Source organism: Melospiza georgiana, chromosome 20, assembly GCF_028018845.1.
Source record: "Melospiza georgiana isolate bMelGeo1 chromosome 20, bMelGeo1.pri, whole genome shotgun sequence".
NCBI classification, from domain to species: domain Eukaryota; kingdom Metazoa; phylum Chordata; class Aves; order Passeriformes; family Passerellidae; genus Melospiza; species Melospiza georgiana.
In genome coordinates, this window is record NC_080449.1 from 3,169,522 (window position 1) to 3,186,174 (window position 16,653).

At 51.3% G+C, this 16,653-nt stretch overlaps 1 protein-coding gene across 4 annotated transcripts in view; it reads left to right on the forward strand.

Moving 5' to 3' along the window:
* The window catches only part of NSMF (NMDA receptor synaptonuclear signaling and neuronal migration factor), a 45,436-nt gene extending 37,914 nt beyond the window's left edge, over positions 1–7,522 (forward strand). For all 4 annotated transcript variants that reach the window (XM_058038400.1, XM_058038402.1, XM_058038398.1 and 1 more), the window contains 6 exons: positions 940–973; positions 1,510–1,580; positions 2,603–2,682; positions 4,212–4,314; positions 4,678–4,753; positions 6,574–7,522. In XM_058038400.1, the coding sequence (XP_057894383.1) occupies positions 940–973; positions 1,510–1,580; positions 2,603–2,682; positions 4,212–4,314; positions 4,678–4,753; positions 6,574–6,671 (462 nt within the window). In that variant the 3' untranslated portion in view covers positions 6,672–7,522. The remainder of the gene's footprint in view (positions 1–939; positions 974–1,509; positions 1,581–2,602; positions 2,683–4,211; positions 4,315–4,677; positions 4,754–6,573) is intronic.
* Positions 7,523–16,653: the final 9,131 nt, after the last annotated feature.

The following is a 16,653-nucleotide window of genomic DNA, read 5'->3' on the forward strand; positions in this document are numbered from 1 at the left end:
ATTTCCCTAGTTCCTGTTAGGGTGACTCCAAAATGCTGATGTGATTTGGAAAAGCTGTCAGGAAGGGGCTGGGGGTGTGCTGAGCCCAGCTTTGGGGTCTGGGGAAGCTTTGTGGGGGCTCAGGTCTAGGTGGAACAGCCAGGTGGGGTGGAAATGGCACTTGTGGGCTCTGGGCTCTGCAGCCCGGCCAGGCTGTGTGGGAGGATTGCCAAGGGAAGGCAGGGCAGGCATTGCCAGGCTTAGGGCTCCTCCTTATGCTCATCCTTGGGATAAGCAGCACTCAGAGCCCAGCAGTGAAACACCAACCCCATCACCCCATGGGCAGTGGGGTGTCCCTGTCAGTCATTAATTTAACTCTGGCTTTTCCCTGGGAGTCTGGCCTGAGCAGGGGTCTGACACAGCAGTGAGGAGTCATGGGTTTCTTTTTTAATCACTTAATTTGCAAGGGAGGGTGGGACTGGGAGCCCAGCAAGGGCACTGCCAGTGTGCAGCAGGCTGTGCTGCTGGGGTTTAGCCTTGCTGCTCTTGTCTCTCTCCTTGGAGGGTTGTTCAGTGCTCCTGCTGACCCTGCTGTGGCAGAGGCAGCTGTGCTGGGAGTGCAGCTGTTTGTCAGCCAGCTTGGACAGGGGTAGAGCCAGAGAGTGGCTGCAAAACACAGGCAAACAGGCACTGCTGATGTTGACTGCATCTGAGGGGCAGTCTGTGCTTTGGATGTGTCTGCAGGCTTCAGCTGCAAGCTTTGGGTGGATTTCATCTTCATGGACTGTTCAGCTTCTGTGCTGAGATGTGGTTTGGGGTGAGGGTTACTGCTGCTGTGACCAGCAGCCATCAGTTGGTGTAAATGTGCTCTTAAAGCATCCTTGGAGTGGGATTGTGTGGTTATTAGGGAGCTGGTGCAGTGACAGTGAGCCTTTACATGTCTTCTCTCTTGGTTTCCAGGACCATGAACACGCCACCTTTGATGACATCCTGGGTACGTGAGTTTTACCTCCTTTTCTATCTCCTGCCCATTGCAAATGTAACCATCAATATTTAAGTCACTCAGCTGCCCTGTGCTTCAGCTGCCACTCACAGAGTTGTTTTTGTCACCCCAGTGACCCCTGACAGTCAGCTGGCTGCTCTTGGATGTGCTGCTGCAATAAACATTCACTTTGACCTGTTTTCTGTGCTAAACTCATGGTCTGCAGCAGGTAAACTGAGGCACAGGGCAGCAGCTGCCTGTTCATTGTACCTGTGGTGGGGAGTGGGAGCAGTGACAGAGGCCAGGAGGGCTGGGGCTGCTCCAGAGCTGTGCTCACCACAGAGCAGTGTCTGGTGCTGTTCCATCCTTTCTCTGTCACCTGCTGACATTCCCTGCTCCCACAGCATCCTTGGCATGTACTGAGCACCCTCAGCTCAGCTTCCTGCCCTCAGGACTAAGTGTAAAGGAATGAGATTACTTTTGACCTTTGTCCATGGTTCATCTTTTCCAACATGTTTTGTTTGGTTGGGTTTTTTTTTTTTTTGCAGAGGAAATAGAGAAGAAGCTGAACATTTATCGGAAAGGCTGCAAAATCTGGAAGATGCTGATATTTTGCCAGGTACATGAAAGTTGTTAAGCACTTGGGTGGTTTGTCACAAATTTGTCATTTTCTGTGGGGAAAGTGACATAGAGGAACCAATATTCCAAAGTCAGCTTCCATTAAAGTCGCTGCCAAGGCACAGCTTTCACTTCCCATTACCCAGACATGGAGCAATCCCAAGTTGCTGAGACAGCAGGAAATCAAATCTGATTTAGTGAGGCCAAGTCAGGAGCTGGGCTGATTCTCTCAGGGAACCCCAGACAAACCAGCATCAGCACTGACCTAGAAAGGGTTTCAGAGAAGGAAGAAGCACTTGCAGTGTCATGGTTATGGTTTCCATCCAGTTTCAGTGTGACAGTGGTTGTGGGTCAGACTGGCAGGTGGCTCAGCTGGGAACCAGAGGATGCAGGGGAAGGGTCAGGCTGGAGCTGTGGCTGGGACAGTCCAGGCCCTGCTGGATTTGGGGGGTGCTGGGGATTTCCTTCCCAAGTTTGCTGTTCCTGGTGGTGGTCAGCTGTGGCTTCCCCAGCAGCTGTGCCATGAGAAGTGGGAAGGATGACCTGACTTAACTCCCTCCAGGTGCCCAGAGCTGCAGAGGAGCAGCTTTGCTGCACACTGACCTGAGATTGTGCCTTTACTGTTGCTGGTGCTGTGTCAGTCTGTTCATGCTCCTGCTGCCCCAGGGCAGTTCCTCTGCAGTGCCAGCCCTGCCTGCAGCCCCTGCTGTGCTCAGCTGCTCCTCTGCCCACCCCCAGCATCCCCCAGTGACAGGGACTTTCTTGTCTTCCCTGTTACTCTCCAGCCACCCACAGTGGCGTTTTAAACCTATTTTTGTGCCTTTCTAGAGTGATGTGGGCACGGAGCAGCAAAAACCAGGGAATGCAGCCCCCAGCACACTGCCTGTGTGTGGATGTGTCTGCACTGCTGGGCTGCCCTGCTCCCTTGTGGCACTTCTGGGAATGCCTGGGCAGGACAGGAACTCATGCAGGGTCTGTACAAAGGGGTTTCCATCTGTCTGTCTGTCTGTCTGTCTCTTGCAGGGAGGCCCCGGGCACTTATACTTGTTAAAGAACAAAGTTGCCACTTTTGCCAAAGTGGAGAAGGAGGAAGATCTGATCCTGTGAGTGGCTGTGCTGTGTTCATGGTGTTTCTCTGCTGGATTTGCTCAATGTTTGCAGCACGTGGTGGAGGAGAAGTGAAGGGAGCTGGGGTGGCTTGGTCAGGGGATGAGGAGGCTGAGGAGGCACTGGACAACAGCTCACAGCTCATTCAGGGTGACAGCAAAGGTGGCAGAGCTGAGCTCATCCCTGGAGTGCTGCAGCCCTGTCACCAGGAGATTTATTCTTAAATGTGTTTAGTGTCTCTGCGCATAGAGACTGTCAAAAAAGGAGGGAAAAAAAGATATTTATTCTACTAAAAACAGCCTTGCTGACCAGAAATCAGAACATGCACCTCGAGCCTGTGGTGCTGTGATACCATTGCTAAGCTGTGGCAGAAATCCAGGGTGTTCCCCCACAGCTGACTCTGGCCAGGGGGAAATGGAATTTGTCTCTGCAAAGCCTGCTCAAAGTCCAGTCTGTTACTGAGGAGGCTTTTCACTAACATGCCAGCCTTCAGCTGGGAGTGCTGAGCAATTTTGCTGCTCCTTGCAGAGAGTAAAGCTTTGCCTGTTTTGCTGCCTACTCGCTTGTGCTGGCTCAAACTTGCTTGGCTAACAGTGCCTGGCTGTGGGGGGAGGATGTACACCAACCTGTTCCTACACAACTTTGTGTTGGCATGAGAACTGAGTATTAAAATCAACATCTGCTCAGCAATCTCGTGCCCTGGCACAAACACTGGCTGTGGAATTCTCCAGCACACGTGTGCACATCCAGGATTCTGAGCACATCCCAGGCATAGCTGCTCCCAAGCTGATAAATCAGGGATCTGCAGGGAGCTGTGAACACACAGCTGAAAGTTGGGGAGCTTGGAAGTGAATGTCTGCATCCAGCTTGTGTGTTCTGGGAGGCAGTGCTGAGGAAAGCTGAGGCTGCAGTCTGCTTGGAGCACCCAGGGAGGAATTCCTGGGCTTTAGAGCCCCCCAAAGTTGCTCCAACCCTCTGCCCAGGGGAGGGGTTGTGTTTCACATCCCTCAGGCACCCAGTGCCTGGTCACAGTCACTGCACTGTGAGCAGCACCAAGCACAGGCTGACATGGAGCTGCCTGGGCTGTATTGTCTCACTCAGAACAATCTCTGCAGCTGTTCCTGCTGATTTCATGCCCTGGAAATGAACCAGTGCACTGATAAGCCTCGTGTTCAGAAAGGGCAGTTGTTGATAGAAACGGGAGAGAGGAAGCTGGAGGGGGTGCTTGGTGAAACTGTCACTGCAGAGCACTCTTGGGGGACTCTGCTCCCTTCTCCTCACCTTGGAGCTCCCTTGGCTCTGTGGGCTGCTCTTCCTTCTCTGCCACATGACTTGGACCTGCTCCTCAGGCCCTGCCTCTGCTCCTGTTCTTCCTTCTCTGGGATCCAGTGGCTCTTCCTGAGCAGTTTCCTGCCCAGGGTACAAACCTTGGGCCCTGCCTGAGTGCTGTGTACACACATGCTTGCCATTAATCATGCCTATAAGGAGAGATTTTTATTTTAATTATGTGTTCTGTTTTTTCCAGCTTCTGGAAGAGGTTGAGCAGGCTGATGAGTAAAGTCAATCCTGAACCAAATATCATCCACATCATGGGCTGCTATGTTCTTGGAAACCCCAATGGGGAGAAGGTAGGAGCCTGTGGGTCACCCCTGGGATGTCTGCTGGGCCCAGGGAGGGCAGGGTCACACTGGGAGCTCTAAACCTGCCTCTTGTGCTGGCTGGGAAGGTGCTGCTGTCCTGTCTGTGGGAGCTGTGAGTGGGAGAACCCTCTGGATTGTGGGGCAGGGGAGGAAGGATTAGTGATGTGCAGGACAAATAATGAAACCTTTGAGGAGAGGAGCAGTTCAAAGCACTTGGTTTGTTTATTTACTGGTGAGATAGATGTTCTAAAGGACATGGGTGGAAGGTTTTCCAGAACAAAGATGGGCAATTCTGAGGGCTCAGGATCATCACTGTTTTCAGCTCTTAACTCTGGTATGTTTTCCTTTCAGCTATTTCAGAATCTGAAAAACTTAATGAATCCTTATAGGGTTGCCTTTGAGTCTCCACTTGAACTATCAGCTCAAGGTAATTAATTTCCTGTGCAAAGACACACACACACCCCTTGCTACCCAGTCTGCCTCCTTTGGGGGGCATCTCCATGAAAAAGCAGTTTTGACTCCCTTAAGTCCTGCCATGGTCTTTGTTTTGCTTGTAACCACCTTGTGTAGCTCAGCTGCTGCCCCTTGCAGTTCCTGCATCTGTTCACATTTCAAATGCTGTTTGTTGTGCCTGAGGCCTCTCCCAGGGTCCTGGCAATGCAGAGGAGGAGACAGCTTTCCAGGCTGGGTGTAGGAGATCCCAGCATTATTAGGGCATGAGGAGTCTGTGGGGGAAATGCACATGGAGCAGAACCTTTTCTGTAGCCAGGTGTGCTGGAGTCTCTTCTCAAACCACTGGCACCAAGGGAATTATGTCAGTAAACAATGGGGATGTGGCCCACCAGGGCCATTCTACAGCTCAGTCTGCTGGCCATTTTCCCTTTTTTTCTGTAGCTCAAGATATTTCAAGAAGCTCTACAGGATTTTTCCTGTTCAATGTCAGTAATTCGCAGTGCAATTTCACAAGTGACAGATTCTGAATTTTGTTCTTTTATCTTTGCTGTAGTTCTTGGCCAATAAAACCATGCAGGATTCAGCTCTAGGCACTTCTCTGCTGCCCACAGCTCTGGTCTCAGCACTGATGGGTTTTTCTTGCCTCCCTTCACCCTCAGGAATGTGCAGGAGTTCAGCACATTGGTGCTCAACTGTGCAGAGCTCACAGAATCACAGAATCAGAGAGTCACAGAATCACAGAGCTCACAGAGCTCACAGAATCAGAGTCACAGACTGATTTGGGTTGGAAGGGACCTTCAGGCTCCCCCAGTTCCAGCCCATCCATGGGCAGGGACACCTCCCTGCAGCCCAGGCTCTGTTCATGTTCAGTTCCCTGTGCATGATCAGTTCAGCTGCCCATGGTGCCTGCACAGGAGCAAACAGGCTGGGATGTGTCCAGGAGCAGCTTGCAGGGAAATTCCTGGGTTTGTGGGCAGCTCAGCAGGCCAGGCAGTGGGTTCTGTGTGCAGGCATTAGAGCAGCTCAGCTTTCAGGAGGCTGGGCTGAAGAATACGTCTGAATTTATCCCCTTGATCAGTCTGGGACATGCTAAGAGTGTACCCTTGTAATCCTTTGCAAAGTCATCTAAAACTAATCTTAATCAGGCCTCACAAGTGAAAATCCCCTCCTTGAGCCCTGTCTGAGTGCAGGGTTGTTTGCCCTTGTGTTTTCAAATGCACCTCCTGGCTGCCTGAGAGATCCCCTTCAGTCAGAGGGGCTGGGGGGCACAGCTGGCACTGGTGTGTGCTGGAGGGAGCTCATTGCTGGCAGCACAGACAGCAGCAGGACAGGGATGGCCTGGTGATTTAAAAAAATATGTATTTTTAAATTGGAATTTTCAGTGTTAATTATTTATAGTGTTTCTTTACAAGAGTTAGCTCTTGTTTTACAGCCCCTGAAGTCCCTGTGCCTCATGCAGGCTGTGGCTGATCATCTCCAGCCCCCAGCTCCCCTCAGCCCTCAGAGCAGAGAGCTCCAAGTCTGGAAACAGACTTTGTGCTCAGTTCCTGCCCCCAGGGACAAACCCTGCCAGGGGATTACAGGGAGCTGTTCATGGTTGAGGAGATCTGAAAAGATCTTTGGCTCTCACGGGCCCCTCCACGTGCCCAGTGTCAGCGTTTGCCATGGATGTGTCACAAACCTGGGGGTTTGTGCTGCTGTGTGCTGTCACCTCTCCCTCGTGCCCCTTTCAGGGTGTGACCCCTCTGTGCCCCTTTCAGGGTGTGACCCCTCTGTGCCTGGTTTCACTCCTAGGTAAGCAAATGATTGAGACTTACTTTGACTTCCGCCTTTACCGCCTCTGGAAGACCCGCCAGCACTCCAAACTGTTGGATTACGATGACATTTTATGAGCTGGAGAAGCCTTTGCAAGAGGAAGCTCATCACCAGTGTCCAAGAAGTCATGCTTTATTGCAGAGAGACTTTTTTATTGGCACGGGGAGCCCTTCACAGCCCTACAGGAGGCAGCAGCGCTAAAGGGAGGGAAGGAGGAGCCCTCGGAAGCAGGAAAAGGCTCCTGGGCCAGGAGAGACTGGAGGGAAGGGGGTGACAATGACGGTGACACCTCGCTGGCCTCAGTCCGAGCCCCGGGGCCTCAGGAGGAGCTGTGTGAAACGAGGACAGGATGGAGTTCCTGGCAGAACTGAGCTGTTTTGGGTCAGAATGGGCCAGATTTGATTCCAGGTCCTTTTAAAGACTTTTGAAGCTCAGGTTTTCTTACAAAAAAAAAAAAAAAAAACAAACCACAAACCCAATTAACCCATGCACTACAGTGAAGAAGTCACCGGAGCACAGAGGGAGCAGGGGGTTGTCCTGGTGGGACTTTCTGGGAGTCCTGGAGAGCAAGGACTGCTACACCTACTCCTGCAAGCTTAGAGCAAGATGATCCCATTTCCATGTGAATATATACTGGGATATAGAATTGAAATCTTCTTTTTGTTTGTTTTGTTTAATAGAAAATAAGTGCAATTTTTATAGCAAGGGAGGGGGTAAAATCCCTCCTGATATTTAATTAGTTAAAAATAACACACCATAACCAATAGATGAGGTATTTTTGGTCTGCTTGAAAATATATTCAGAATGGTAATATATCTTCTGTAGACATATTTAATCACCAGCAAACATGGTTTTAACATAAGTTAGCAGACCCTGCATGTCTGCTGCATTGGTTTGGTTCCTTTCAGAGTAGCTGTGCTGCACTACCTGTACGTGCTCTCACCAATGTGTAGTTCTCCTCCAGTTAGCCACAACTTCATTACTTTCTACTTTGCTGCTTGCAAAACTATGGAACTTTAGTTTTGCTGAAATACTTTAGGTTAGAGCACGGGACCTGGCTGGGAATCCTCTGTCAGGCTCGCTTTGGTATAAAAATGAATTAGAAATTAATAGCCATGGTAATGAATTGTTGATGCCAGTGTTTTGCTGTGTGTTGGGAGAGGAGCTCTCTCCTGTGTGGAGACCCCTCTGAGGGGGCTGAGCACTGAGGCATTTGGGAGAAATGCTTCTGGAGGGACACAGCACAGGCCTGGAGCATGAGTTTGACTCTTTGTTCACTTGATTGCCAGTTGTTTGTGCAGAACCCACCCCTTTTCCCTGACCTGTTTCTTGGTCTGAGCTGCTCAGCCCCTCCCTTGGAGGACAGAGAAAACCCTGAGCTCTGTCAGAGCAGCCTGAGAGCCCAGGTCTGTACTTGGTATTTGATGGTACCTTTTGAAATCTATTTATTTTTGTTTGGTTGGGTATGGGGGTGCTTTTCTGGTTTTGGGAATGGGGCTTTTTTCACATTCTGCTGTCCTTTCAGAGGACAAACAGTACTTAGAGTCTATGTAGGTCACTGACAATTCTGGGAGGTGACACGAGTTATTTCTTTTACAAGCAAAGGAAGGAACAGGGAAGGATTACTTTATTTTCCTGATTTCCTGCTATCTCAAATTTCTTGATTGTGAAGTGAAGGAAAATACATGTACAAATCTTCTTTTAATTACTTACAAAGAGAACTTGTTGTTCTGATCTGTAGAGTCCTCCTTCCCCCCTGTGGTTGTGATTTTGGGGAGCAGGCCCCTGGCTAGAACTGCTGAACCCTTTACATTTAGAGCAGTTTTATAGCAAAACTTTTGAAGAAATAATGTACATACAGTAAGGAGAGGAATGGGTGGAGAGAGGTATTTAAAGTCACTGAAAGCCTCACAGACAGGTGTGGGCTGTTGGGAGCTTTGGTGGCCACATCTCATCCCTGGACTCCGTCAGGTTTGCCAGACTTACGGTGAAGGGGAGAACAGGCACCAGTCTGTAGCTTTTGGAAGAAAATTGTGCCGGATATAAAAGAAAAAGAACCCCAAATTTATGCCAATTCTGTTTAACATTGGAGCTTCCACCAGCTCTGTGTGAGAGGTGGGAGCCAGAGGTGCACTGAAAGCACAAAGTCATGTTATCTGGAGAAGGAAATGGCTGTGGGAAGATTAAAATGCTGACACAAAACTCTCTCCCTTTCTGACCCTTTCACCTCCTAACTGGAGACAGGCAAACTGTTCTTCCTTTCTCAGATCCCAATTCAGTGAACTTGGTAGCATGAATGTAGCATTGTGCAACTATTGAAAATCTTATTTAACCCCCAAAGGGCCCATTTATGTATCCACTTGAGTGATTTCTCTGTAGAATTGTTGTATATCCTCACTGACCACTTGTAGTACTTGGGGTGCAAAGTAGAAGGTAGATTGTACAGTAATTTCTGTGTTGGGATGGACACTATGGACTGTTCTGGTGCAGTTTATGGGATATGACAACTGATGAATGCATTTCCCTCCAAAGATCTATATTCCTCATAGCTTGTGATGTTTATGACATGAACATATTTTTTCCTTTGTAGCATTCATATGCCTAAAGAGATGAAATTCTCTCAGAGCTGTGACTGGAATAGAGTTGTGATGTTTGATGTCCTGTGTGCAGCAGCATCCTTGGAGTTAACCACTGGTGACAGAGGAAAACACTTTTATTCCCCTTTTCTACTGGTGGAGTTTTTCAGGTGGCTGCTGGGAAAGGAAGGGCTTAGCAGAGGCAAATAAAAATTGTAATTATTTTAAAATTTAGAGGTAAAAATGGAGCCTGGAAGTTCTTCAGTGAGAGCAGCCTGGTCCCAGCCAGGACAGCTCCAAGGCCCCCTGTGCTCCTGCAGCATCCCCTGGAGGCTCTGGGCTCTCCCAGTGCCCTGCCTGGGGCAGCTGTGGCTCTTGGGCACAGGGACAGTCTGCAGTTCCACTCCAGCTCTCACCCTCTGCTCTCAGGGCGTGTCTGAAACCAGTTCTGCCCTGTGCCTGCGGCAGTTCCTGTGCCTGGGCTGAGCAAAGAGCAGCTCCATCCCCCCTGCCCCGTCCCAGCAAGGAACTGCTGCTGCTCTGAGCTGCTGCTCTGAGCCTGGAGCTGCCTTCAGCAGGGCCAGCAGGGTGGGGACACCTGGTTCACTTGAAGAGAAGCTGATTAAACCCAGGTGGCTGAGCTGGGTGCCAGCCCTGGCTGCTCACCAGGCACGGGTGGGGTTTGTGCTGCCCTTGCTGGAGGTGGTGCTGGATGTGACCCCCAGCCCATGCCTGGGTAAATGTGTTATCACATTTACCTGATCAGTGTGATAAATGTGTTATCACATTTACCTGATCAATGTGATAAATGTGTTATCACATTTACCTGTTCAGTGTGATAAAAATCACATTTACCTGTTCAGTGTGATAAATGTGTTATATCACATTTACCTGATCAGTGTGATAAATGTGTTATCACATTTACCTGTTCAGTGTGATAAAAATCACATTTACCTGTTCAGTGTGATAAATGTGTTATATCACATTTACCTGATCAATGTGATAAATGTGTTATCACATTTACCTGCTCAGTGTGATAAATGTGTTATATCACATTTACCTGATCAGTGTGATAAATGTGTTATCACATTTACCTGCTCAGTGTGATAAATGTGTTATATCACATTTACCTGATCAGTGTGATAAATGTGTTATCACATTTACCTGCTCAGTGTGATAAATGTGTTATCACATTTAGCTGATCAGTGTGATAAATGTGTTATCACATTTACCTGCTCAGTGTGATAAATGTGTTATATCACATTTACCTGATCAGTGTGATAAATGTGTTATCACATTTAGCTGATCAGTGTGATAAATGTGTTATCACATTTAGCTGATCAGTGTGATAAATGTGTTATGGCCCGGGCTGGCAGTGTCACTCCAGGAGAGGAGGGGGCAGGAGGGGTCTCAGCTGTCCCAGCCCTGCTGCCCAGCCTGGCTCAGAGCTGGGAGTACCCCCAGGATGTTCTCTGGTGCCTGCAGGGAATGTTCACCCAGCTGGAGAGGCCTGGGGCATCACAGGCTCCGTGAATGTGGCACTTGCAGAGAGGCTTTTCTCTTTTCCTCTTGTGTGGCTGGGAAGGAAAGGGAAGGAAATTCAAATTACCCATGGAATATAGAAATAGCTAGGAACATAAAGCTTTTTGCACCTCTGCTCATGCTGCAGCCACCAGCTTCCCTTTGCAGCTGACCTCCAGGCCTGGGCTGGGAAACACGAATTCCCAGATAATCCCTTCCTCTGTTAAACAAAAACAAAAGCAGAAAAATCCTTGTAGCTCCAGCAAAACATCTGGCTGCAGAAGGTACCCAGCCAGCTCATCCTGCCTGTGTGAGGACTCTGCTGTGGGATCCCACCTGCTCCCAGCCCTGGAGCCACCAGAGCCAGTGGAGGGGCTTGGCCTCTGTGCAGGAATTTATTCACTGCTCAGCCTGGGCTTGCTGCCTGGAGCTCAGCACAGGGTTCCTGCTCCCAGTGGTGCTCCCGTGGACACTCCAGGCTCTGCCCAGCTCTGGGGATGCTCCAGGGCAGTGTGAGCTGGGATTTGGTGTCAGCACTGCCCAGAGCCACCCCACAAACAGCCCCTGCTGCTGCTGCCTTGCTGACCTGTGCTGGCAGCTCCTGTTGCCAGCTCTGCACAGGGCTGCTCTGCACCCTCAGCAGCACCACTGGGGTTGGCTGAAGGAATGGAGAATGCTGGATACAAACAGCCAGCCTGGCAGGATCTGGGACCCTGCCCTTAATGCCAGCCCCATTCTTGACCCCACTGGAGGGGGAATGCCAGGCTCGCTCTGCTCTCTTGGTCTAAATGTAAACATTCAGCCTCTCACAAGCTGGTTTGAGTCACACTGAGCTGTTATTCACAGGATGTGTTACTGTGTGAGTGAGGAAACCCTTCCAGGGCCCTTCCAGCTGGCACCTGCTGGCAGAGCCCTCCAGGGCTGTGCCCTCATTCCCAGGGAACTGGGCCCCACTGCCCGCTGGGCTCAGTTAAGCTCAGCTCAGGTCAAGCTGAGCTGCTCTGTGCTCTGGGCTTTGCTGTGCCAGTCCCTGGAGCTGGGGACAGCCCTTCCCGAGGATCCCAGTGTCCTCCCAGGGGATATTGAGTGCTGATACCATTTTCCACCATCATCTGTAAAGACTCTGTGATCCTGTATTTTGTCCCATTGACTACAGCCTACCCCTGGCTTTCTGCATCTTCATGGAAGTGTTTTCTACTCCTCATTCTGGAAACACAAGCCAAAGTCAACTGGAAACTGTTACTGGCAAGTCAGCCTGGTAATGATCTCCTCTGTGGGAGCTGAGGGTGTAAATGGGTGTTTGAAGGGCCCTGACCCTGATTGGGATCATTGTTATTCCAGGTGATCCTGCTGTGTCATGGGCACAGTTCATGGTAAGATAACCTCTGCTGGGGCAGTGCATGATCTATCAAAGAGCACCAGGAACCAGCAGCAGCTTTGGTTGAGAAATAACTTCAGCCCAATTTACTGCCAGTCAGTGTGAGAAATGTAAAGACTGAAAGGAATAAACATTGTGGACATTAAATGTAAAGAATCCATCTGAAGAGAAAGTACATTGCTTTTTTCCATAAATGTTTAGTAAATATTAAAGAACTAATGCAACCTAATAATTTTTTCACAGTATTGTGTTGCTTTGAGAGTATCCATAAAAGTTACATAGGTAAGAACAGATAAGACCCATCACGGGTTGTTGCCCTGTGTTCCGAGAATCGGGGTAATTACTCAATTCTCTGGGCATTCCAAACTTCCTTATCCCAGCATCCCTGTGGCCTGATGGTAATCACAGCACGAGTGTCCTGAAAACCTTCAGCAGGAGGAGCCTCTCCACCTGCACTGCTGAGCTGAGAGAGACCCCCAAGCACCCGATGGAGCCACGTGCTGGTCCCATGTCCCCAATGCTGGTCCCATGTCCCCAGTGCTGGTCCCATGTCCCCAGAGGCTGCTCCCGTGTCCCCAGTGCTGGTCCTGTGTCCCCAGTGTTGCTCCCTTGTCCCCAGGTGCTGGTCCCATGTCCCCAATGCTGGTCCCGTGTCCCGAGTGATGATCCTGTGTCCCCAGTGCTGGTCCCATGTCCTTAATGCTGCTCCTGTGTCACCAATGCTGCTCCCGTGTCCCCAGTGCTGGTCCCATGTCCCAAGTGATGGTCCTGTGTCCCCATTGCTGCTCCCCTGTCCCCAGGGGCTGGTTGTGTCCCCAGGGGCTGGTTGTGTCCCCAGTGCTGGTCCCGTGTCCTGGGTGGCCCCTGCCGTGCTCTTTCCCTCTGTCCAGCCTCCCCCTCGGGCACAGCCCCTGCCCTGCTCCCCTGGGCTGCAGGGATGTGCTGGGCTCTCCCTGGGGAACGTTTCTCACTGGGTCACTGAGCTGCTGCCGCTGAGGCTCCCTGGGCTGCTCACTGCCACCATCCCCTGGCTCAGAACCAGCTCAGGTACACGCTGGGAGGATTGAAAAAGCTTGAGTGAAAGGTGGGGGGTTATGAGATAATTGGCTTCTAATTTGTGTTTTAGTGCTAATTCCCGTTGCAGCAATACTGACCCACCTACAAAGTGCTGTAAAGGTGGAGCTGGTGCAGAGCTGGGAATTCAAGGACAGGGATCTTTGCCCTTACCTTTGCAATGCCCTAAAAGCCCCAGAGATAAACACAGCCAAGGGGGGCCCCTGAGCTGGGATCCTGCTCCCTGCCCTGCCCCTGTGCTCAGGCCTGGCTTTGCAGGGGTTCAGCTGGGGGAGGCTGAAAGAACCCAGCAGGTTTGGTGCTCCCCATCCCAGGGAACCAGGCTGGAGTCCTTCCCAAACGTGCTGGATGGGCCTGCAGCTTTTCTGCTGTGTATTTCCTGTTGTTCTTTAATAACTCTATTCCTGGAACTGGGTGACTTCAGTTGTGATGCCAAGCAACGACACAACCTTAGCTCTCAAGGGCTGGGAGCCAGGGCCCTTTTGGGATTTTTTTTTTTCCCCTTGGAGTTCAGGCTCCAGTTTTCATTTCCAGCTCCCTTTGCTTCTGCAGAGTGAGGGGACATCAGCAGTTTCTGAACAGAAAACTCGATGCCTGAGTAGGAAGGAGAAAAGGAAAGGGTGACGATGGGTCTGGTGAATGTGGAGGAGGAGAGGTTATGTCCAGTAGTGCCCCTAAACTCTGAGATGATTGAGCAAGTTTCTTTCAGCTTTCACAGAAAAAGAAGCAATGTTATCAAAATAAGGGGGGGACCCCAGACCACTTCGGTGGAATTGATCAGCTGACAAACCTTGTGAAGATAAACCACTCTGCTGATTCTGCCTCTGCTCTCTGTGGGTTCAGAGGAGCTGACAGAGTCCTGCTCCTTCCCAAGCCCAGCTCGAGTGCAGGGCAGGGCGGCTGCAGCCTCACAGACCTGCCTGGGCACCCGGAGCCCTCCTTGCTCTCCCGTGCCAGCAGGAAGCTGGAGGCACAGCAGGGCCGTAAGGAGCTGGAAATGCTGGGCACAAGAGAGCCCTGGGACGTGCTGGTTTGGGCCAAAAGAGCCTCGAGGCGAATGGAGAGTTTTGAAAGCAAAGACTCTGCTCTGCCAGCCTCAGTGGGGCCTGGAGCAGCAGGCAGGCTCCTGGGGAAAGTGAGAAAAGGTTCCAGTGACCCCAGCACCCCAGTGTGGTTTCTGGCTGCTGATGCTGCTGCTGCCCTGGGCTGGGGCCAGCCCTGCCTGACTCAGGAGCCCTCTGCCACCTCTGCTTTCTCTGGGGCTCTGCTGTTTTGTGTGGGATAACCAGGCCTCGAGTACACAAATGTTTCTAGGGCTAAAGACAGAATTTAATAAAAATAAACGTTTCTGGGAAAGCTGGTTTTTTCTTGTTTTTGTTGTTGTTATTGTCGTTCTCTGGCTGAGTTTATAAACCCAGGAAATGGCACCTGGCAGATGCTGTGTGAGGGAAATGAGGTGTGATGAACCCGTGGTGCAGGTGAGGGACCCACAGGCACTGGGCACCTCTGCATGGCAGCAGCTACACACAAGGAGCAGAGCTCATGAGGGACAAGAGGCCCAGCCAGGTGCAGCTAAAAGGGGAGGAAACAAAAAAATCCTGATAATTAAACAAGGGACCATGTGAGAGCCACAAATCCAGTCCTGGGGATAGGACAGGGATAGCTCAGAGTGATTCAGGTTCCAGCAGCATCTGCAGCTTAGTGAGCATGGGGTGCTAAGGAATTTAGAGCGCATTAGGGATTGTGCCTCTTCCTGGGAGCAAGGCTAATCCCTGAGCACCCTCCCAGACACAGGAACAGGGCCCTGGGGAAATCCAAGGGAGGTTAAAGGCCTGGTAATCCCCTGGGGAAAACAGACCGGCTCCAAAAGAGCACGTCCCCAGGAGGGCAGAAGGCAATGAATGAATTCTGATAAAGCACTTTCTCTCCCAGGGGCCTGTTTGAGTGAACTGCCACTGGCTTCAACTCCGAGCTGCAATTTTTCTCTTATCTCCAATGCTGACAGTCACCTGCATGATCATCCTCTGATAGATGTGGTAACTGCAGCCCCTCAGGACAAAGAGAAACAGGCTGGACAGCTCTGGCATTTGGGCCATTTTTCTTCAGCCCTAGGATCACAGCCTCTGTTTCTCCACCGTCCCCATTTGGGGATATTCTCCATGTGCCACCACCACAGTGAGGTGGGACGTGCCACATTCACCTCAGCTGTGTGACAGATGACAGAAATCACCTTTGATCCTTTACCACACACTGCACAGCCTTGTGGCACCACTGGTGCCTGGAGGGCCTGGTGCCCAGAAAGATCACCCAGATTCTTTATCCTTTATCCTTTATCCTGGAACCCTTCCATGTGTCCTGGTTTTAAATCAGCACCAGGAGGTACAAAGTCAAATTTGCTGAGAAGCCCAGTTACAAGGGGTTACTTTTCCGTCGCTTCTTGCCTCTGCCTCAGTGCTCTGTTGCACCAGTGGGTGATGGACGCAAACTGCAGTGGGAGCTGAGTTTAAGGTGAAATCACACATAGTAATGCTGGGCCCTGCTCTCTCCCTGTGCCCTCATCCCCTGGGGGTCCCTGGGGCTGTTCCTCACACCCAGCCCCTGCCGTGCTGTCCCTGCCCTCTCCTCCTGCGGCTCCTCAGCCGCACCAGCCGTGCCCGGCTCTGTCTGTGCCCGGCTCTGTCCGTGCCCAGCTCTGTCCGTGCCCGGCTCTGTCCGTGGCACTTTGCCATCACAGCCTGCCAGGGCTGGCCCTGTCATCATCACACCTGGCTTTTGTAACCGAGCGTTCCCTCCTGTGCCAAAACAGGAGCGGGATTCCCGGGAGCAGCCCCGGGCACTGGGCCGGGGTTCCCTGGGTGCGAACACATCGGGATTAGCTCCAGGCTCTGCTCGCCGGCCAAGTCCCGCTGCCCAGCCCTTGACACGGTTCCACTGACTCGGAACACTTGACAGAAATGATGGAAGGCTCTCAAATCCTGACTGGCAGGGGAGGGGATGAATAATGGTTGGATTTATTGTTTTGTTCTAAAGGCAGGCGAGCATGCGGTGAAACCAGCAGATGTCAGGTTCAATGTCCACAAAGGGTGGCGTTTTCTTTGCGCCAGGTGCAGCAAAACCGTGTGGGATTCATTATTTCAGGATTTACGGGCTTTACACAGGCTCAAAAGCCAACCAGACAAGACCACGAAAGAGAAATCCATTGAGATCTCCGGGCACAAAGGCACATTGTTGGCTCTGGACGTGCCTGAGCCGTGAGTCACCAGAGGCGGGGAAATGTCTCTGGCTCCGCTTCATCCCCAGCCCCGGGCACCCCGCGGCCCTGCTGGAGGCAGATGGAGCGCGATGGAGCCGTGCTCCAGGGGCACAGCAGGTCACGCGTGAGCCCCACAGCACCCGCGGTTATTTGAGGTGAAAGGCTGGAGCTGCCTCCTGCCCCTCCCCGCGGGCACCGGGCGGGGGAACCGCGGCAATAAAAGCTGTTCCCAGTGGCATTGTGGAAAATGCGTGTGT